This window comes from Panicum hallii, chromosome 5 (assembly GCF_002211085.1).
Source record: "Panicum hallii strain FIL2 chromosome 5, PHallii_v3.1, whole genome shotgun sequence".
NCBI classification, from domain to species: Eukaryota; Viridiplantae; Streptophyta; class Magnoliopsida; order Poales; family Poaceae; genus Panicum; species Panicum hallii.
Genome location: NC_038046.1, coordinates 58,633,229 through 58,655,419, shown reverse-complemented (window position 1 = coordinate 58,655,419; position 22,191 = coordinate 58,633,229). Strand labels below are relative to the sequence as shown.

Here is a 22,191-nt window from a genome sequence, read left to right as displayed (position 1 = left end):
ATGGAGTGCGATTTTTTAATCGCACGCCATATCAGAAATAAAATTCGGGGCATGAGCACCTCATAGCTTCGGCGCAGCCAAGCAAAGTACTCGAAGAAGAATTTCAAGACAAAGCTTCAGAAGAAGTCGAAGACTGCTTCGAAAGTACTCGATAAGCCTGCAGTACTCAGCTACAAAGAGCTCGGGGGCTTTTCAGACCCAGGGCCATAGGACTGGGTACATAACGTAGTTTAAAGAGGTCTAAGAGATTAAGTCCATCTTATCTCTTATTCATCTTGTTCATCTCTTATTTATTCCGTTTAAATAGGAGACAAGGCTAACCGATACAGGGGGAATCTACTCGAGATATGTTATGGTACGATTCCTTAGCTGGTGTTGGTTAGTATCTTTGTAACTCTGGCCTCTCGGATATATATGGGAGGTCAGGGATCCCTCTCAAAACAGACGATCTCTAGGTCATTCTACACCAAAGGCAATACAAACCACCATACAGGACGTAGGGTGTTACGCATTTTACGGCCCGAACCTATCTAAGTTTTGTGTTCCTTGCACCTTTGAGTTCCAGATCTCGGCGTCTCCTCACCCAAAACTTACCATCTTGGGTATATCCCTCGGTGGGCAGCCGGTTAAACACCGACACCGCAGTCTCTTTACCTCCCTCGTCTTGCCACCGTCGCCGGTGTAGATCCGCCGCTACCCTCGCCTCCTCCGCCTCTCCTCGCCTAGATCCAGTGTTCCCCTCCCTTCTCCTCCTCCTCTGCTCGCCGGATCTAGCTCCTCGGTGTTCCTCCTTGTCTCCCACGCCGTCTCCCAAGCCGTGCCCCGAAACCCTAGCGCCCCGCCCCCTCCCTTCCTCCCGTTCCTTCCACGCCTGCAGGCCGCGGCCTCTTTGCCTCCATCATCTCGCCGCCATCACCGGTGTAGATCCGCCGCTGCCCTTGCCTCCTCCGCCTCTCCTCGCCTAGATCCGGTATTCCCCTCCCTTCTCCTCTCCCTCTGCTCACCGGATCTAGCTCCTCGTTGGTCCTCCTTGCCTCCCAACATGCCTCCCGAGCCACGGCTCGGCTAGATCCGACACTCCTCGACGCAGCCAGATCCGACACCGACAATTTTTCTCCTCCCTCTCCTGTGGCCGGTGAAGGGGATTGAATAAGGGGAAGGTGGGGAAGGCCGAGAGGCGACGAGATGGCGACACGAGCTAGCGGTGCCTCCTCGTCTCCTCTGCTTGGTGTCAGATCTGCTCCCCCTCTCTTATTTTGTTGTTTCTCGACCTTCTTCGCCTTCCTCTTCTCCAATCCCCATCTCTCTCTCCTAGTCTCCGGTGAGGTCGTCGACGGCAACTTCGGTGCTCCGACCACAGGTAACTTCGATCCTCTTCTCTTCTTTTTTTTCTTTCTTGTTTCGGTTCTAACTGACTTGTTTCTCTGGTCTGCCTCTGTTGCTCTTTCTTCTTGCGTAGGCCATCAAGGGACCGGAGGCTAGTGATGGCCGAGGACGAGGGCCGATGATGACCTTTCGTCCCACAATTATAAGTTGTGGGTGATGGGTCTTCGCGGAGACGATGAGGACGACCTGGCTGCGGATGTAGAGGAGTTGTTTGGCACCAACGCTGCCATTGACCTAGATGCAGATGTTCAGGGACTTCCTCATGGGCTGTCAGCGCAGCCGGCCAGCTCTGAGAGCGTGAGCACCGGCGCTGCCAGTATCAGTGGCGACTCCAGGAAGAGGAGGTTGTCCACCTCTAAGGCGTGGAAGGACTTCGAGGAGATCTATGAGGTAATCAACGGTAAGGAACGTCGAACTAGTGCTAAATGTAGGCATTGCAAGAAATATTTCACTGGTAAATCCATCCTTGGTACTGGCCACTTGCTTAGGCACATTCTCGTATGCCCTGTTTTGAAAGGTCATTCTGCCATAGCTCAATCTCAGCTTAAGTTTAATCCTGATGGCTCTGTTCACATTTGGGAGTATAGTCCTGATGTTGCTCGTACTCAGTTGTGTAAGTTGATTGCACATCTTGACCTGCCTTTATGCATTGGTGAGACTGATACTTTTGAAGAGTACATTATTACTACTCATAATGCTAGATTTTATCACGTCTCTAGGCAAACAACCACTAGAGATTTTGCTAAGTACTTTAATGATTGTCATGCACAGCTTGTTGAGAGTTTGAAATCTGTATTCTCTGTTGCTCTTACTTCTGATATCTTGTCTGGCAATGCTAAGAAGGATTATCTTTGTGTGGTTGCTCACTATGTGAATATTGATTGGCAATTAGAGAAAAGGATAACAGGTCTCAGGCTGATTGATTTGTCTTACAATGCTAAGAATATTGCTGAGCGTATTACTTCTGTTCTTGCTGATTTTGGATTAACTGATAAAATATTCTCTGTTACATTGAACAACGCTGTTGCTAACACTAGGGCTATTAATCAACTTAATCCTATCTTGTCTTGTCTGGTTATGTTGGTAGCTTTTGTTGCATTAGAGATGTGCTTGTCATATCATCAATCTTATTGTTAAGGCCGGTCTTGATGTATTTAGGTCTATACTGTCTGCATTTAGAACTGCTGTATTATTTTTAAATTCATCTAACCAACGCATTGCTGCATATAAATCATATTGTATTGCTGTTAATGCAAAACCTGACAAGTTTGTCTTAGACATGGATGTGAGATGGAATTCCACTTATCTCATGCTAAAACATCTCTTACCCATAAGAACTCATTCTCTATTTTTATCACTACTAATCATCCTTTGATTGATGGCCAGCCACTCTTGACAGAACAACATTGGTATGTGGCTGAAAAAATATTTGAATTCCTTGAACAATTCTATGATTCTACTGTCGTTCTCTTTGGTGTCCAACATCTCCATTAATATTGCATCATGTTCTTGCTAGCTATCTAAATAATTATGAAAATGATAGAGATTTAAGAAATGTTGTTACTCCCATAAAAGATAAATTTTTATAATATTGATGTGACATTCCTATGTTTTATTCATTTGCATTTATATTGGATCCTAGGGCTAAGATGAAAGATTTCAGTAATATTCTTAGACTTTTATATATACTTAATGGTAATGATTACTCCTGCTACTTAACTGAGGTAAGGGCTGAACTATCAGTTGTTTCTGTAAGTATGATGAAAAATTTGGTGTTGTAAGATTGCAAAGAGCTGCACAACCAGACCCTACACGAAAGAAAATGACTGCCTGGGGTAAGATCTTTAGGGGTGATACTTTTGGTTCTAGTTATGCTAGTGCTAGTGCTGCTGGTCTTGGTGCTAGTCTTGGTGGTTCTTCCTCCTTGCAAAGGAGATTATTCCTGCTAGAGATTTTATGACTGTGCTTGTTTCTATAATATTATCAGAATCTGCTTTTAGTACTACTAGCAGGATCATCGAGGAGTGGCTATGGCGTCTGGGTCCTGAGATGGTGGAGATGCTGGCTCTGGTGAAAGATTGAGAGTTAGGAGATGCAAGACTTCAGCATGCCGTGGAGGATCAAGAACTTGAAGACTCTTTTTATAACTTATTTCTTGATGAAGAATCTGTCTAGTGTGGTGGTGTACTGGTGTGGATACGTGGTTCAGAACTTGAACTTGAACTGATGTTGATGTACTTGAATAATTTAAAGCTCACTGTACTTTTTTTTTCCTTGGTAGGGTTTTGTCCTCACGAGGTGTGAGGTTTTACCAAAGATTTTTAATGAGACAGGAAATAAAACAGCTCAAGTTAATATTTGTTATCCTTTTAGATTTGTGAATGTGTATGTTTGAATGTTCAATGCCTTGATATTTGGATGTCTATGTGCATATGTATATTTGAATATGTATGTATTAATGAAAGTCTTTAAATTTAAGAATGTGTTAAGATTTCAATAAATTTCTAGTTGAATTTGAAGTTTTCATGGATTGAAGCGGTTCATATGTGGGCTCATGGGCTGGCACGGCCCGCAGAGCCCGTATGGACAATCGGACTTGTCCGGCACGGATAACAGGCCTGCGTGTCGTGCCTGGGCCGAGATCTCGGCACGTGGGCTGGCCCGGCCCGATAAAATTAAATAATCGAGTCAATCATATCGGGTCTGATCGTGCCGGGCGGAATCATACCCGGACCGTACCGTACCAGACGGCCCGAATAGCCAACTATAGTGAACATGGCCCTGCAGCAATTGCTCGTCCCACGCACGCACGGTGGCCCCCAGATATATGGGCTCAGCAACCTGGCGTGGCAGCAAGCGCTGCGGGCTTTCCAGTCTCAGATCCAAAAACAGCGGTCGATCGAGTAGGAGCAATACAACATCTTTTTCGATCAGTAAACCACTGCACCTTTAATTTGCCACGCACGCATGTACGTACTGTTATGTCTGAATATCGAAGCTATAGCTAGTGGAATAAAATTAAGGCCGGTCGTCGTGAGATACTGATCGATCAGCCGATCGAATGGCGTCCGACTGATCGAATGGATGGAAGATGAACAGCCAGCATGTTAAGAAGAAAGACTGCTGCACATGTGCAACGGTGCGGTAATCACCTACCTGAAATTAAAAAAAATCACACAGCTAGCATGCACGCACCCATGGATATGCATCGATAACGGTAACGATGAATTTATATATATATATATATATATATATATATATATATATATATATATAGGTCGCATGTAGCTACTCCTATATGTATATCTCATGATGTAGGGCGCATCTGACCCAACGAAAGGTACGTACGAGGTGTATATGATTATACTAGACTATCTGTGATGCTATATACTTTAAGTATATGGCCATACATGGAGTATATGGATATACTCATTTTTATATATTAGTACTAATGTGTAATCATGATATATTTAAAAAATATGGATGCTTTTGAAATTTTTCGTACATACCCCTTTAAATGATCACTTTGAGTATGTTCATATACTAATTCTAAGATATTTTAAAGGGATATGTACGAAAAATTTTAAAAGCACCCCTATTTTTCAAATATATTATAATTATACCTTAGATATAAAAATTAGTATGTCCACATTGTATGGTCACACACCCAACGTATATACCATCATAGATGTTCTAGTATGATCACATACTTCACGTACATGCTCTTTGTTGGGTCAGATACGTCCTACGTCATGAGATACATATGTGAAAGTAGCTACAGGTACGTGTAGAATGGATATATATATATATATATATTGCTGAAAGCAACACTAGCATACATGCAAATTAAGGTCTAGTTACATATGAAGTTACACACATGCATGGTACATTCACCCATCAGTGTTTGGGGAATGGCCCAATCCATTGCAGTACATGGGCCTCATGTAAAGGTCCGAGGATCTATGTACTCACCAGAAACTGGGGGTAAATTGTCACCTCCCTTTCCTCCTCTATATAAATGACCCGGTCAAGAGGAGAGGACTCGCTTGAGCACTCCTCACCAGCTCAAGTGAAATTTCAAACTTCTAAAATCAGGAGATAAATCACTAAATCTATATAGCATCATTACCACAATATCTTAAGAACAAACTTTTGCAAATGAATAATGTGCAGCATATAATAAGTGCGAAGATTGTGGAATCACGATTCATTACAAATGAATAAATAAAGCTGGGAACGGATAGGACTGTAGGAGTCTGTTCACAGCAGTTACTATTATTACCAGATTATTTTCTTTGTCCGAAAATGAAAACCTGCATATATGACCATATTTTCATCTAAATTTTCATATAGAAGAATATAGTAAAGCGTTCAGTTACCGCATACTCTGCAGAAAATTAAACAGCATTTGTTACTACACTACACATAGCGGTAGCGTGATGTCTTCCTTGATCTTGTCAGTGAACTATGTACTCATGCAGAGATCAAAGCGCTATATACGATAGATCTTCCTCTGCGATACACGGTGTACATACAAAGAGTGAGTCCATGCATCATCATCCTGCCACGCATCTTGCTTACACTTGTGGCTCTGCCGAGCGCACTGCCCCACACGGCAGCCAACAACGACTAGCTCTACAGCTACCAAGCAGACGTCCGAGAGCTAGAATGCGAATCACTGTCATTCTCGCGGTTGCCCGCCCGGTTCAGCCGCCCAGCCGGCCGGTCTACGTGTACAACGTCGTGGCGGCGCGCGCGGCCTCCAGGTCCGCGGCGTCGGAGGCGGCGGTATCGAGCGCCGCCGCCGCCTGCTGCTTCGTCCCCCAGCCGCGGCGCTTTCTCGCCCTCATCTCCTCCGCGAAGATGGGCTTGCGCCGGCGCTCCGTGATGGCGATGGAGATGTCGTTGGGGAAGAGGTCGCGGTGCACCACCGCGTGGAGCAGCGTCGTCAGGAAGAGCGCCGTCACCGTCAGCGTCGCGGCCGCCGTCAGCCCGGTGCACATGCACTGCGTGAAGGCGTTCTTCACCTCCGACGCGTACCGGATGGACGCGATCGCCGCGCTCGTCATCGGGAACGTGTACGCCCACCACGCCAGCGAGAAGCTGAACCCCCGGAACAGGTTCACCCGCACGGCCTGCCAATCGATCCCCATATATGTCAGCAGCGGCAGCAGCTACCACCAGCTACTAGCTTGTAGTAGTCATGGAGCAAGAGCAACTCACGAGCGACGCGTAGAGGAACATGGCAATGAAGTAGGCGACCCGGGACCCGTAGCCGAACTCGCCGGTGATCCTCGCCCACGCCAGGCACGCGACGCTGGGCGCCGCCACGAAGAGGAAGAAGACCGGGTGGAGGTCCCGGGGCAGCGTCTCGCTCGTCGGCAGCCGCTGGTACAGAGTCACGAACAGCACCATGTAGTGCGCTAGCCCGACGGAGAAGAAGAACATGGGGCCCTCCTTGAGGCCCATGATGCCGCCGAGCAGCGCGCCGACGAAGTTGCCGACGATGGAGAGGTGGTTGGACGGGTTGGCCACCCGCGACAGCCGCCGCTGCCCGCCGGAGATCCACTGCCCGTAGATCTTGAGCTCCAGGCACACGATGGGCGCCATGAGCACGTACCAGAGCCAGTGCGGGAGGCTGGCGGCCACCAGGTCTGGCACGCCGATGGCCAGGAACAGGCACGCGATCCACGGCGCGAAGAAGAAGTTGACACGGATCGGGTGGTAGTACTCGCGCCGCACCGCCTCGAAGTAGAACACCACCTTGCAGGCGTAGAGCACCGACACGACGAACATGAGCGCCACCGAGACGCACCAGAGCACCAGGTTGACCTTGACGGTGATGTGCAGGAACCGCGTCGACGCCGAGATGGCGATCCGCTTCCACAGGATGGCCTGGCTGCTCATCCCCATGCACATGCCGAACGCCGACACCGGGAACCGGAGCAGGAACGGCCACGTCTTGTCGGACGGCAGGATCAGCTCCTCCGAGGACTGCCACCACACAACCGCAACAGCAACAACAACACGCCGGTCAGCCAGCTGCCACGTCAGGAGGAGCACGAGCAAGCTAGTAGTAGAAGAAACGCGTCGTGCGATAGAGTTCTTCGCGCGAGCAGCGGGCGAGGTGCTAACAGCAGCTACGGATGTCAGCAGCAGTAGTACCCGCAGCTTGTCGAGCTCGGGGCCTTCCAGCGCCGCGAAGAAGCGCTGCACTTGGGGCATGGAGGACGAGAGCCGGCGGTTGCTCGCCGCGTCGTCTTCCTCGGGCTCCTCCTCCTGCGGCTGCGGCGGGGGCGGCCGCCCGCCCAGGAGGTGCGTGGTGATCTGCTTCTCCAGCTTGCCGGACCACGTCTTGAACGAGTCGTAGCTCTTGTCCCTGCGCGCCTTGGACCTCGCCGCGTGCGGCGCGCTCCGGCTGGGGTCGCCGTGCCCCTGGGCGGCGCCATTCTCTCCCGGCGGCGCCGCGGGGATCGGCTGGGACCGGAACACCACCTTGTCAGGCTGCGCGAGCGCCACGGCCACCGGGGCGCGCGGCGGCATCATCATCCGCCGCGGCGCGTCCGTCCTGGCGTGCCGCTCCAGCTCCGCCTCCGTCCTGGAGGCGCCGAACCCGGTCGGCGACGCCGGCAGGCTGATCGACACCTGCCGGGCGACCGGGAGCGACGGCGAGTACCCCGGGGACGCTGCGGCCATGGCGGCGGCGATCATGTCACCGTGTCGCTCCTACGCACACAAAACCGTTCATACTCGTGGTTTCGACCAGGTGCTAGCTGCGTGTATGGCCAGTGACACGAGGGCTTACTCTGAGGACCGGCTCCTCGGCGGAGAGGCTCGACGGGATGTGAACGGCGACGGCGTCCGGGTGCACGTGCGCGGAACGTTGCGGCGCCGCGGGTTCGTCCGTCTCCATGAACCTCGCGAAACCTGCGACACAGACGACACACGCATGCTAATCGTCAGAGGAAAACAAAACAAAGCCTGGAGATCATGATCGATCGACACAAACGCAGACACCGTAGTTGATCACTTGTCAGTGCAAGGAGTGGAGTTCTTACGGGTGCACGCAGTGCATCGTGCCATTGTCGTTTACTTCCAGTACAGGACACCCTGACTGAGCAGTGATCACAATGAGAAGTTGTTCAGGGGAATGTTTGAAGGCAAGATAGATGAACAAGCATCAGCTAGTGTCGTGTGACAGACAATCAGCTGCTCACAAGAAGATGCAATGCAAGACCACTCGTGTAGTGGACGCACGGAGTATATATATAAGGTATTGGAGCTGAGTGCAGGGAGCTAGGTAGATAGACGGCATCGCCGGGCAGAATGTGCAATTGAATGCCGACGCATCACGAACCGTCCATATGTGTGGCGCAGGCGCAGCCGTGCAGGAGATCCCGGCAAGATCTCGAGACTTGTGGCTCCGGGATTCCGAGCGCAAGCATGGCAGGCGTTGGGCACAAATGGCATGGCCTGTCCTGAACTGCAGGCAACCCTGACGAGACCATGGCCTCTAGTTGTGGTAGCAGATGCAGAGCTCTTGGGGGAAGAGAACAGTCAGGCAGGCGGGGCGAGACACATGCATCTACTCCACAGGGAGTAGTGCGATGAATCGGCAACTGGGCGATGGCTAAGTTGATAGGGCGACCGTCCTATCTGAAACTTAATGCTTACCTTATCATTCAGGAGCTAAGCTAAGCTCTGAAAACTTCTACAGCGCAGGGGAGTGAGATGACAGCCGGTTTTCAGCTTTCCAATCAATCTTCTTCACAAGGCTGAAGATCAATTTGAATCTGAATTCTAGTTTTTTGTTTTGTTATAAAAGAATTGCATCAGGGGGTCCCTAGTGAGATGAGAACCAGCAGTATTTGTCAATTTATTATAATTCAGACTTCAGAGTTGTGCTATAGCATCTAGCATGCCGTGCTGCTAGGCAGGAACACCATCAGCTCAAAGGTTCTCACAACTGAATGCCTTTGCTGAACATTTGCCCGATCGAGCTTGTCCTTGCTCAAGGTAAACGCGAAACGTCGATCGTTCAAGGGAGGCTACAAGTGGACAAGGCCGTGGCCAACTTTCTGAACTGAAAGCGAAGCGCGTGCAGGATCCGCACACGGCGTTAGGGCAAAGGCTTCTTCTGACTGAGCCACGCCACATGCCATGCCCGCGGTTGCTGTCAGGGAAATTCAGGCGACAGCCTGAACTGCCTAGAAGCTCCGGAACCTGAAAAACTCTGAACTTGTTCTCGCCCTCTCGTCTCGTGGGTTTCATTTCAACGCGAGGGAAGAAGGAAGCGTTGGGGATGTGATGTGATGTGATGTGATGCAGCAGCGACACCCAAGTGAAAGGATGCCAGGGAAGAAGGAAGCGTTGGGGATCATATATATACCTGGAACACAGGTGCATCGGTGAGTCCGGTCGGGACGAACAGGGCAATGCAGAGAGGGGCCCGGTGATGCCGGTGGCCGGCGGCGAGTCCTCGTGGGCGTTCACCAGTCGGGGTGGATAGAGGATGGGAGGTGCGGGTCCGGGGCGGGGCCGTCGATCGCGGTAATTGGGGCGGTGCGCGGTGGCGCGCGCGGCCGGCGGGGTTAGGAGTGGCGGGCGACGGGGAGGGTGTCGCTGCGGGTGGGGTCGGACTCGAGGAGCTCGATGCCAGGTGCACGTGTCGATGCCATGTCCGTACGTCTGAGGATGCTCAGGGTTGCCTCAAGAACTACGTGAGTATGACATGCTGGGCCCACGGTACAGCTTCAAAGACTATGCAAGAAATTTGTTTTTGTCTAACAAAGGATATAGCGTGTAGCTATGAAGTTTGAGCAAGATATTATGATGTAATTAAAGCGGGGCAGATCTTTGGACTCACCAGCTGACCTTTGCAAATCAATAAAATTGTACAGGTCTGCTGGCACCGAGTATGGGAGCAGAGAAGCTCTGTCTCGCCTGCTGCCGGCGCTTCAACAGCTCCTCTCTGATGTGTGGGTGTGTTCTGCCTCTGCCGCCCCCCTCGTCCCGGATTTATATATGAGATGTTAGTAAAGTGCGCAGCCAACCGCAGCCATGGTTAAAAATAAATAAATTATACCGTTTATGGTTTATTTTTTTTAAAACGAACTGGGCTACGCGGGAGAGCTGCCGATTATATCAAACAGAAGATGGAAATCCAGATTGAGCGGTACAAAGATAGATAAAAAACAACAACAATCCCGCATCAAGCAACTCGACAACCACGTGACGCAGCACTCAAAGCACCAAGCCGCTACTCCAACGCTCAGCTACCTCAAACTCCACTCGTTTACAGCTTGTGTAATTGGTTGGTGGCATGGTGAAGCAGTGAGCAGCGGCGATGTGCAACAGATCTTTTCTGGCGTACGTGAGAAGGCTGGTGTACTTGAGGAGGCAGGAGAAATGCGACAATTTTTTACGAGGTGGAACTCTCTTGTTGCCTGATGTGTGCGGTTAAAAAGCAATCTGATCTTTGAACTTCTCCCCTCTTTCCACCTGGTTGCTTCTGTTTGCCGGCCTCTTCACCTCTCCCGGCTTGGATCGCTTTCGCAGATTTCTGGTTCGCGGTGTTTTTAATGGTCCATCGCTTTCGTGAGTTCTGTTGTCTACTCCTAGATGGCAGACGCAACATCCACGTCAGTACAAGAAATTTCCTCCGTCCGATTGCAGTTTTACGGCTTGCAGTTGGTTCGTCTCGTCTCAGTGCGTGTTGGCTTGCAATTGGTTCGTCTCCGATTCATGCTGCAAGTACGTACGTATACTGCTTCCTAGGGAAACGTTCAGCAGCAGCGTGCGGCAACTCCTTTTCGTTGTGCGTGAGGAGGCAGCGACAGGCGTTAGCTTCTTGTAGGTTTGAAGCCTTCGGGCTTTATTTAAATGCACTTAAAATTTCAATTTTTTACACTCTCTCTCCATCACATCAATTTTAGGATACATGCATGGAACAGTAAACGTATGTAAAAAAATAACTAATTGTACAGTTTAATTGTACATCACGAGACGAATCTCTTAAGCCTAGTTAGTCCATGATTAGATAAAATTTGTCAAATACAAATAAAAACGGTACCAAATATTATAAAGTTTTGCAATCTAAACGGGACCTTGGTTGCCTGGCCTGTGCGTGGTTCCCAAGAAGCAATCCTGACTTTTGGCCTCCTCCCCACTTCCGGTCTGCTTGTGCTTCTCTTTTGCGGCCTCTTCATCCTCGACAGTGAAGTTTCTTCTTTCTTCCTCCTGGCTTGCATCACTTTCGTAGATCTTTGGTTCCTAGTGCTTTTGTTGTCCGTCGCGTTCGTGAGTTATTTCCTCTACATCGAAGCTTACTGGTTGATTATACTACTACTGCTGACTTATTGTTTTTATTCCTATTATTATCATGCTTTGTAATATATGCACAACCATATTTTCAAAACAACCAATGATCTTTTTCGTGCTCATTTTGCGTGTATGGGCGTGCACGAAATACTAGTATATGCAACAGATTCTTCCACCCCCAGGCAATGGCAGGATTTGCAAGTAACAACCCTTTTCCTTATGATAACATAACCACACACATATTAGCTAGAGATCAGTTATCCGGTACAAGAGCGACGTGGCCGAGGCCACTCCCTATCATGGTAAAGCTATATAATACGCTGGCTAAGATTGGTTCCAAGAGCCGTGTTGCCTATGAGCTAGATCTCACCATCTTCTTCTTTTTTCGAAGCACATTATAAACACATACGCTTACAAATATGCATGCTTGTGAGCTAGATCTCATCTGGTGGTGGATCTAAAGGGGCCTAGGGGCTCGAGCCTCCCGTGCCACCTTTATTAGAGCAAGGGAAGCTAAAGATGGAGAAAGTGAAGAATGAAGAAGAAGGGAAATTAGGTGAGAGAAGAGGAAGAAGAAGACTTCAGCCCTCCCTATGGCTATGCGCTGGATCCACCCTCCCTCTTTGCCAAGATTATAACGCCCCAGTTCCAAATATGGCTCAGTTCTACTCGCACGTTGAGTAAAACACGCACTCGCACCAACCCCGCTTACGCTTTCGTCCTCGCTTCCTGTAAAAGGGTTAACCCGGGGGTTGAAATGCACTTGGCACTTGGGTTTATACGTTGGTAAGACTCATCCTCCACTAGCAAGGTGGGACAACTCCCCACACATGCCATGTCACTCACATTTGGGCCACTAGTGGGCTCAAATTCATCCTTGTTGGGTCGGGATGTCACAAAGATCAAGTGAAACACAACATTAGATGCCATCTATACAGTGTTGAACATTATGACAGAGCATGCACGGTTGCGTCCCTTATCACACTCCTAGAAAAAAACTCATGCAACGACCCTAAAGCTGGAGCATTGAGCATTTGTGTAAGAGCGTCTTCAGCATATTACTATTTTCTCATACGCTATACCCATAATAATTTTTATATTTTTAGTAGTCAGTGCTTAGCAGATTACTCGATGGATAGGGTGGAGGGAGGAATCCCCTATATTTGAGCAAGAGGGAGATATAGTTTGGCGATCATAAAAAATATTTTAGCATTGACGATGCAATTGATAATCTGTTGGAACACCACCCATTACCAAAATCAAAAGAATATTTCTTTTTTATGGAGAAGAGGGATGAGTAATCTGCTGGAGATGCCCTAAGAGGGCTATGATAGGTGGAATTACTGATAAGCAAGGTAATTATAAGTCTCGGACACCAGCATTAGCAAGGCAATCAAGGTAGGCACACACGCCAACACCACCCAGTTGCGAGGCCAGGTCACGCTCACAGCCACACCACGTCATGGGGGAAAATTTAGAGCCCAAATCCCAGCAAACCAATCGTTCCGTGGCCATTTTGCAAAGCATGGAAATCAAAAACCTAAAGTAGCTTAAAGGCCAAAAGACAAAAGCGCGCCATGCTTTTACGTTTTTCCTTTAGTCCTTTTTTGGAATCCATGGAGAAATGCCGTATGAATAACAATCAAAAGATGATGAAACAAAACGGCACTCACCCAACATCGCATTAATATTAGCGCGGCTCAAGTTGCTTTCGACCCGCAACTAGAGTTGTCTTTCGTGAGAAACTGGTCGAGTAAGAATTGCATCATTTCCAAATGAATTCCTTCAGAATTGTGCCATTCAAAACTCAATTTCATTTGTAAAGAAAAAATTGCAGATTTATTTCCTTTTGGCAAGGGGAACGTCAACTTTCACTAATATCCATAGTATTTGTAACGCTATAGCACTGCACGGAATAAAAAGGATTAGCAATATGTCACACAGGATGACATGACCAAGCTAGGTGTGTTGCTTCATTGACCTGTCTCTTAACATCCATGCCTAAATGCAGAAACGAAACTGCATTCAACAAAGTCAGAGGACAACTGGATATTCCGTTTCTTACAACTAGAAACCTAGTGCAACCAATAATTTCCCGAAGAGCAAACCGGCATTATTATCCACAAAAGCAAGGAGATATGTTGCCCTGACATCAAGAATCATCAATTTTGTCACCACAACCTTTAGGATTCAGTGTTGGGAAATACAATCACCTCAAAGAGATAGAGAATGGGAGGAGCAAGCAAGCATAACCTGAAAGGTGGTCTGCATATGCTGTCCTTATATTATCCAACAGATCTAGTACTCGATGCTAATGCCATCCAATTCATGAACCTCTTTGTTTCTTATTAGGGTGTCCATAAGTTTTTCGTTGGATGCTTTTTCATGGAGCCTTATGCCCATTGTACAGGATATAGAAAAGCAAAGTCCTAATAAATAGGTGAGCTGTCAGTCATCTCCCCAGAATGCTGCTGCAGGGAAAATAGGTATAGGTAACTCAAATGGCCATGCACTTGCAGCCTTGTGCTTTTTTTTCCCTTTTTGTTGAAAAGGTGCCAAAATAGCCATGCACTGAGGCACAAAAATGTTATCCATCTAATCAATCATAGACTAGACCAAGACATTAAAAACTCCATTCATTATTGCTAGGTAAAATACAATGATCTACCTTAACCAGTCACCTTTATCAAAATTTCTCATCATTTCAGCAGACTACACAGATTGCACTAAATTATACTATTTGAGAACCTACGGTGTCAAATCACCAGTGAGCAAGGGTGTCATTCTTTACATACACAAGTCAAGGACCTACTTTGTTGGAGATCAAACGAACCATGGTGCCAACAAAAGTGCTATGGAAGTTTGCACTCATTGAGCAGACAATGATTGAGGCACCAGTAAAATAGTAGAGTGCCTGAACAGCTGGAAGGATTGAAGCTAACAAAAGAAATGATCATGCAGACCATGCCTTGTATGTTACAAATTTACCTTCAGCACCTTAAATCCATGAATATAGTATACTCTTGAGCACCAGTGCCAGTCTTTGCTCTTTCCTTCAGCTTCTTTTTCATTCCACTTTGTCATAGAATCTGAGTCAAACACAGATCAGCTGGCTATTGGTACCTTCTCATTTGTACTTTGAGTCACCATTCAATGAGTTTAACTTGGGATCTATAAGTTGTCTTGGCAACATGTCATAGTTTCTTCCAGAACTATGCATTGCTTTGTCCTCGGATCCTGGGAGTCACTAGAAGAAAGGTAAATATAAAAGAATTATCAGCGTATAATAAAGCTTAGCCTAATTTATTATACGGTGATCTTGAATTTGTTTTGACTGATAATTAAAGTATTTTGCAGTTTAGAGAAAGGTCCATGTCAAGCCTAATAGAAAAATATAACATAGTCTGATACTGCATGAAATTAAATCAACAATAGGCAAAGGGATATAAACAGCAATGAGTAACATGTAATACTTTCATATCATTTTCGATCTCAAAAAGAATCTTTAGCTGCATTTAGTTTTTTACACCAAAAGAAAAATACTGAAACATTGTAGCTTGGATGGTGAATTGTTTATTTCTCAACAAGGTAATTTAGTGCTCGAATCAGTTGTAGATACTTCTGTTTTCTTCCATAATTACAAATTTCTGCATTAATAAGTTGGGAGCATGTCATATCCGCATATGATTAGAGTGGGACATTTTGTTTCAAGAACGAGGTAGTTTTATGTTAAACATGGTCTCTATGCATTAGGAACTACAGACCTAATGGATTCCAGCTCAATTTTTCCTCTCTTTTTTTCTCACTCTCAGTAATAATATGTCCTGAGGCTAAGTAATTTGGGGTTATATTCTAGCAGACAGCAGGTCGAAATGAACAACTCAACAAGTCAGAGAAGGAATTGTTACTGGCAATCTTCACATAAAGAAAATGCCTCCACAACCATCAAAAAGAAAGTCCTTGCTAGTGTTTTCTTTCTCTTTTTTTCCGACAAACACACAGATGGTTTCTATAGTTAAAGTTTCATGACGCGTAAACTGGAAGATAATTAAGCATTAATAAAATGTTTATCCAACAAGCAACTGAGTAAACTTAACTCACACTACTGCAATCTCTTGCACCCATAACACCTCTACATCATTAATTGACATTAGATGGCAGGAGGAACCAATACCTCTCGGAACCTCTCAAGGAATGTAAAAACACTTAAAAGTTCTATAACTTAAGTACCTAGCTTACCTCGCAGTAGCCTTGAAAGATTCCAGTGGTTTTGAAGCAGAAAAGACCATTTGCAGAACTCAATGGCGATTTACTTGGGCTGCACTAAATACGATGCCCATACCTCATCAGATGGAGGGGGTGGTTGAACCCAGTGCCCAGGTATACGGCTGCAGGCAGGTGCAACATTCACAATTAGGGAAAGGATATAAGAGTTGCTTAACACACCACAGCGCTGAGCCATTCTGTTATTCCAGCTGTACATTAGTTACATGCTGTTATATAGGACTAGAAGATATTCGAACAAAAAACAATGAAGTTATGTTAAACTATATTATTCCAGAAGCAATAAGATGAAGCTATCATAAGTGTATCAGGCTTGAAAGTTGAGGACACAACAATGCATCAATTTCAAACTAAAATAAGTTGATGGTTAACCTTCTTTTCATTTTGTTATGCTTAACTAAAAGAAGCCCACAAACCGTAATTGCATAGCAACTTCAAACTAGTTACAGAGATTCTTGTTCAATGCATCTAGCTAGCTCGAAAGAAATTGCTTCAACACTAAAAGTCTCACCTTCCTCCAGGTCTGATGAAAGAATCCCACATTCTGCGGACCTACAACAGAGGCAATATAAAAACAAGTTGACTGAGTAAATATATTGAGTAATTGCTCATGTCATGAAGTGAAAATTATCAAATTATTTACAGTCTTATACATGATTAACTAAAAAATACTCTCACAAAGTTCTGAAGTTGGCATAATTACCTCAATGAGTGTCCCCATATCGTAGCTGCTTCCATGATAATAATGGTAGAACTCAAAAGGAAGATTGCTTACAGGGTCATGATGTCCATGCCCTTTTCCCTCAACTTTATGACCTTCATGTTCTGTTTTCTGACTTGCCTGGTCATTTTTCTCACTTATCCCTACATCTCCCAGATTCTTGTCTTCTGTTGGTCCACTTTTCAAATGCTCAGAACCATCTTCATGATGATTTTCGTTCTGTGGAGCCTTCCTTGACTCCTCAGCAGTCAGAATAGCATCCTTAACAGCATCAGTCCAAGCAGCAGTTGCAGCTTGGCGCTCTTCTTCCTCAACTGCAGCCTTAACACGCTCGAGGTATTTATCATCCTCTTCAGGGAGAAAATGACCTACAACATAAAAAGAAACCCATGTATCCATCTCTCGTAAGACACCGAACAAAACGAAAAAGGAAAATCAACACCAACAATGCAAAGAGTAAAGTTTGCAGTCTTGCAGAATCCTGTGAGCACACTGGCATTCCTAAAAATTTGCAGTCTTGCGGAAGCCCGTGAGCACAGTGGCATTAAAAGTTCGCGCCAGTGGGATCATATATAGGTGGACACATATATGTTATTGCCAACGTGAATAAGATATCCTTTTCTCTTAAAAAAAGAAAAGTGGTTGCGGCATGTGCGCTTTCAGAATGCATTTGCCGGAATCTCAACAATATAGCTGAGTCTTTAAGGTCAGTAAACAATGTGATAATGACACTCCATCTGTTTTAAACTTTTATTAGTAAAAGTCCATCAGAGAATTGGTGTTTCACGATGTAAGTCAATTACGAAAATAAAGTATAATCACCACAATTTTTCCAACTGCCTATGCTTTTAAGGCTGAGAGAGCGGATTTAAATGTTAAAATATTTGTTAATTAAATTAAACATGACCCATTATTTCCTAGATAATCCACCTCATTAATTTTATAATTTATGGTCACAAGGTTAGAAAAATATCATGTATAAACAGAGCAAGGTAAATAAAGAAATAGGTAAACAGGAATATCTCACCTTGTTTCTTCATTTTTTGAACTCTTATAGAACGAAGCTCCTGAAGTTTCTCAACCATTAGGGCAAGCTCGAGCTGGAAGTACCAGATTTATATGTAGAAAATTAGTATATTTAGAATCAAGAATATTATGAAAACATCCATAGAATCATTAGTCATTAAATTATAAAGAAAGCAACTCGAACAACTACTCGATTATTCACGAACTGATTGCATAACAGCTCTGAAGAAAAAGCAAGAAACTATGTGAATTATAGAATCAGAGGGTTCCTGAATTCATAACAAAACAAGAGAAAGATCAAAAGAATAGGAAGGCATAACTTAGAGGTTGCAGCTAAACTTATCCATACTAAAAAAGTAATAAGACAGTCCTGAACAAGCTAGAGAACAGATCGTTCACAGTACACAATAGGTATGAAACTTGTTCCGTATTACCTCAGATTCTAGGCGCTTTCTTTCCTCATTTGCTTTCTTTCTAGCAATCTGCTTCATGCTTTCCACCTGGTTTACAAGTACACAATGAATAAGTTGATCATGGAGCAGCAATGCTGTCCTAATTCAGGATAACCCTAACATTGAAACAAAATTTCACAAAAATGAGAACGCACCTTTCGTTTCGCAATATCCTTGGCTATTTGCTTGGCCCTCCATTCATCAGCTTCCTGGTCAATTCTGTCATAATCAGCACGCTCCTGTGAAACATCGAGACAATGGATGTCATCACATAGGTGGGTTTTTTGCTGCTCTGAAGGAATGGTTTCACAAACGTATAAAGCGTAAAGAGAGAAGGGTGAGCGCCACCTTCTGAAAAAGCTCTGCGACATGCTTTCTTTTCCTCTTCCTCCATCGCTTATTTCTCTTGGCTTTCTGCAGCTTCTGAGTTAACCTAGCCATTGCCGATCTTTCCTCCCAAGGACCGCTTTGATTAATTGCAGAAGCAATAGGTGCGAGAAGATGCTGAAGTTGATGGCAAAGGTAATTAGCTGCATCTGTTGCCATCGACTCATGAGTATCCTGACTAACCCCCATAGATCTAGCAAGCTCAACGAAACGGAGGGGCTTGTCTTCCGAAGAATCAGCAGACCCTGACGGCAGGTTCGCCGAAGACGAATCAGATTCCTGTGCAGCAGCATCACTGAGATTTCTGGTCGCTGCGATTTCCTCGAGCTCATTTATCCTGACAGTTCAAATCCATTGTCAAGACAAGCGCGTATATAACCAAATTACATGGCCACCGCCCATCAGTGGCTTCCAGGGTATCAGGAAACAGGAACTTACAGTGCAGTCGAAACCTCGATGGTCTCTTGCAGCTTCCTCACATGGTCCCGCACATTGTCGCGCTGCCAGAAGGAAACGGCAGGCGGAGGCTGGGGCGGCTGCTGCCACTGCCACGGGGGAGGCTGCGGAGGACGAGGAGGCGCCCCGAAAGCATTCGGCGGGCGGAACATACCGAGCAGCCGGTTTGGGCGCGCGCCGGCTGCGAACGAAGAATACGAAGTCAGAAAATTGCAGGGTTGCAAGCACGGCGTGGCGCGCGAGAACGGGTTGGAATCGTTCAGAAGCCGCTGCTCGAAGGTATCATTAGGGGAAAACTGAAACTGACGGGAGCGGTCGAGACTTACCGGGATTTGAGTGACAAAGGAGGAGGCGCTGCGCTGGAGGAGGACGAGGTGTCTGGGCGCGGCGGCGGCTCCGGCAAGCGTCCCGGCGGCGGTGGCGATGAGCAGGCGGGTGGGGGATCGGCTGCGCTCCAGACACCTCGTCCACCAAAACCGCGAGACGGGCTCCGTGCTCCTGCGAAATGTTGGTCTTGGGCCATCTCCCCGCTTTTGGGGGGAATGGGTGGGGTGGGCCAGGTGGCGAGAATTGTGGGCTGAAAGGCGGGCGCCCGCGAAGAAGGAGGAGGAATTTTTTAAAAAAAAGTTAAAAAAAATTAAATTCGAAAAAGGGTGCCGTTTTGGAAATTTTTGAAAAATGGGTGCCTCCCGCTCGATCAACGGGCGGGAGGCGTAGGGCCGGCGACCTCCCGCCCATCCAACGGGCGGGAGGTCCCAAAATTTTTGCCAGGCCCCTCCCGAGGGCCTCTTCGCGAACAAGAAACCTGAGGCATCTCGCCCGCCCGTCGGGCGGGAGGCATCCCATTTTCTTATTTTTTGTTCGAATTTATATTTTATAAACTATTTAAAATTCATACTTTTTTAAATATAAAATTTATTCGCCATACTCTTTTGTATACATATAAAATTTTAATTCAATTTTACGAAGAAGATTACTGTATCTAAAACTCGTATGAAGATGGTTAAACGATAACGTTTTGCAACGTAGAATCCAAATATTACAATAGTACGATACATCAACCCATTAAAAATAAAATAGTATCATATAAAAAATAGTTTAAATATATAGAGTCCATCGAATCAGGAGTATCTACTCCGCCTGTCCCAGACCTCGCGTTCTCTTGGTCCTCCCCCCTAGTCCTAGGCTGTCGGCGTATGTGCCCCTCCGAGTACGTGAGTGCATCTGGAGCACGGTGAGGACGAGGCGCCAGCATGAACGAGTCATCCTGGGACTGTGGAGCTGGAGCGTCATATGTCTGGAAGGGACCAATGATGTCAAGCCCGGCGCCGCCGCCCATCAACTCCGACAAAACTGACGGAGCCGCCGTCCCAGTCGTCCTAGTCTGGTACACCGAATAGACCACCGTATGCAGAAGCTCCCATCGACCAAGCATGCTAAGTATAACCCTGAGAATACGGAGCAGCTGGCGTCGTACCCGACCGGAGAGACGTTTCTGGAGCATAGGCGCCAAACGTTTGAGGCTCCATTCTTGCAGGAGGAGGCTCCATTGCCGTCGAGTGCATGACTATAAAAACAAACAAAACTAGTTGTGTAAATCAAAGTTGATTGAAATGACAATTATAAAGGACTTACAGCTCGAACTGGCAGCAGTACCGCTGGACGCTGCGCGCGGTGCTGCAGAGGTCGACGGGCCAGCTGTGTACACGTGGACGGATGAAAGCATCTAGGCCCCTAATTCGAGTTTTGGTAATTAATGACAACGATTTGTGGATTAACAATTCTCTTTGAGATAATGAGTGAAGGTTGATCCACGGATGAATGAGAGTCAATTGTGAACGTGTGGACTCTTGGAGACAATGAGTAAAGCTTGGGCTCAAGGCAAAGGTATAAAATAGGGTCTTTTAAATTTTACCGGTCACAAGGTGTTTAGTGGATGAAAAGTGACCGGATTTGTTGGATAGATAGCCGTACTATCAAGAGGGGTCATGTACTCGTGCTTGACGGGTCCCTAGTGCCATTTTGCTCAAAATATCTAAGTGCATGCATAAGGGCTAACTACGTTTTGTCGGATTTTGAAAAAGAACAAGTTTGAGAGCTGACTGCTCAAAAGCGGACGGTCCGCACCATGGGAGCGGACGGTCCGCTACCGTTACTGAAGGATAGTGGGAGTGTCTTGTGGCCGGCGGACGGTCCGGCCACCGGGGGCGGACGGTCCGGCCACCTTGGGCGGACGGTCCGCCACTCTAACTCTCTTGGTTCCAGAAGAGGGTGTTCTCTGGTCTGTCTTGTGGCCTGGTCCGCGGACGGTCCGCCTCTGGGGGGCGGACGGTCCGCTGGACTCGCGATATGTTGAACCAGAAACCTTGCAGTCTCTGTCTGTTTTTCTAGAATGAACCGCGGACGGTCCGCTCCTTGCGCGCGGACGGTCCGCTGGCTGATTTAAGGATTGTTCCAGAGACTGCCATGTCTCTGGAGTGGTGGAACTCCTAACCGCGGACGGTCCGCTAGTTAGACGGCGGACGGTCCGCCAGGGCTGTAACGGCTAGTTCTGACACGCATTTAATGCACGTTGACTCTCTGGCTTATAACGGCGGACGGTCCGGTTTTTGAAACCGGACGGTCCGCGATCTTGCAGAAAAGACTGTAACGGCTAGTTTTTGATGGGATGTCTATATATACCCAATGCCCGGCCTTTGGGTCTCTCTCTTGGCCATTTGGACTGCATTCTTGACTCTCTAGAGCTAAGACATCCCTCACTCTCACACACTTGCTAAGGATTTGCATTTTTGAGAGTGAGAGTGCTTCCTAATGCATTGCATTTAGAGTTTGAGCTTTGTGGCACTAGGGAATCTTCAAGCAAGGATCATTGGCTTGTTACTCTTGAGAGTTGCCGCTCCCTAGACGGCTTGGAGAAGGTGATTTCGTGGAGCTTCTTGAAGAAGATTGTTGAGAAGCCCCGATTTCGGTTGTGAGAGGTTTTGTGCTCACCTTGCCGGAGTGGTGAAGAGCAACTCTAGTGAAATCGAGGTGTGGAGCGGTTCCTTGTTTCTAGCCGGCTCAAGATCAAGAGGTTCTTGATAGAGGAGCGGTTAATTCTTGGAATCCACCTCAACGTGGATTAGGGGTGACCGGCAAGTCATCGACACCACGGCATAA

The 22,191-nt window shown here is 46.8% G+C and overlaps 2 protein-coding genes across 6 annotated transcripts; both read right to left on the bottom strand.

The window, feature by feature from the left end:
* Window positions 1-5,793: 5,793 nt before the first annotated feature.
* LOC112895981 (S-type anion channel SLAH2-like) lies at window positions 5,794-8,613 on the bottom strand. Of its 3 annotated transcripts, none has more exons than XM_025964007.1 (5): window positions 8,445-8,613; window positions 8,192-8,313; window positions 7,522-8,112; window positions 6,610-7,380; window positions 5,794-6,521 (listed from the first exon to the last, which is right to left on the bottom strand). In XM_025964007.1, the coding sequence occupies exons 1-5, from the start codon at window positions 8,467-8,469 to the stop codon at window positions 6,114-6,116; spliced, it is 1,917 nt and encodes a 638-aa protein (XP_025819792.1). In that variant the 5' UTR covers window positions 8,470-8,613; the 3' UTR covers window positions 5,794-6,113. The 3 variants fall into 3 exon arrangements, with proteins under 3 accessions (XP_025819792.1, XP_025819793.1, XP_025819791.1); XM_025964008.1 differs by having other exon boundaries at window positions 7,552-8,112; XM_025964006.1 differs by having other exon boundaries at window positions 6,610-8,112.
* Window positions 8,614-13,833: 5,220 nt separating this feature from the next.
* On the bottom strand, window positions 13,834-19,520 carry LOC112895783 (U11/U12 small nuclear ribonucleoprotein 59 kDa protein). 3 transcript variants are annotated; one of them, XM_025963774.1, is made up of 11 exons: window positions 19,359-19,520; window positions 19,015-19,213; window positions 18,538-18,913; window positions 18,345-18,428; window positions 18,172-18,237; window positions 17,739-17,811; window positions 16,694-17,079; window positions 16,502-16,542; window positions 15,946-16,094; window positions 14,695-14,953; window positions 13,834-13,852 (listed from the first exon to the last, which is right to left on the bottom strand). In XM_025963774.1, the coding sequence occupies exons 2-9, from the start codon at window positions 19,182-19,184 to the stop codon at window positions 16,016-16,018; spliced, it is 1,275 nt and encodes a 424-aa protein (XP_025819559.1). In that variant the 5' UTR covers window positions 19,185-19,213; window positions 19,359-19,520; the 3' UTR covers window positions 13,834-13,852; window positions 14,695-14,953; window positions 15,946-16,015. The 3 variants fall into 3 exon arrangements, with proteins under 3 accessions (XP_025819559.1, XP_025819558.1, XP_025819560.1); XM_025963773.1 differs by lacking the exon at window positions 13,834-13,852 and having other exon boundaries at window positions 14,330-14,953; XM_025963775.1 differs by lacking the exon at window positions 13,834-13,852 and having other exon boundaries at window positions 14,330-14,943.
* Window positions 19,521-22,191: the final 2,671 nt, after the last annotated feature.

Coding starts and splice junctions, on each gene's coding strand:
- LOC112895981 (XM_025964006.1), bottom strand. CDS start 8,469: ATGGCACGATGCACTGCGTGCACCC. Junction 8,113..8,191: donor CCGAGGAGCCGGTCCTCAGA/GTAAGCCCTCGT, acceptor TTGTGTGCGTAG/GAGCGACACGGTGACATGAT. Junction 6,522..6,609: donor TGTTCCTCTACGCGTCGCTC/GTGAGTTGCTCT, acceptor ATCGATTGGCAG/GCCGTGCGGGTGAACCTGTT.
- LOC112895783 (XM_025963774.1), bottom strand. CDS start 19,184: ATGTTCCGCCCGCCGAATGCTTTCGGGGCGCCTCCTCGTCCTCCGCAG. Junction 18,914..19,014: donor ATCGAGGTTTCGACTGCACT/GTAAGTTCCTGT, acceptor TTGAACTGTCAG/GATAAATGAGCTCGAGGAAA. Junction 18,238..18,344: donor AGGATATTGCGAAACGAAAG/GTGCGTTCTCAT, acceptor CTTGTAAACCAG/GTGGAAAGCATGAAGCAGAT.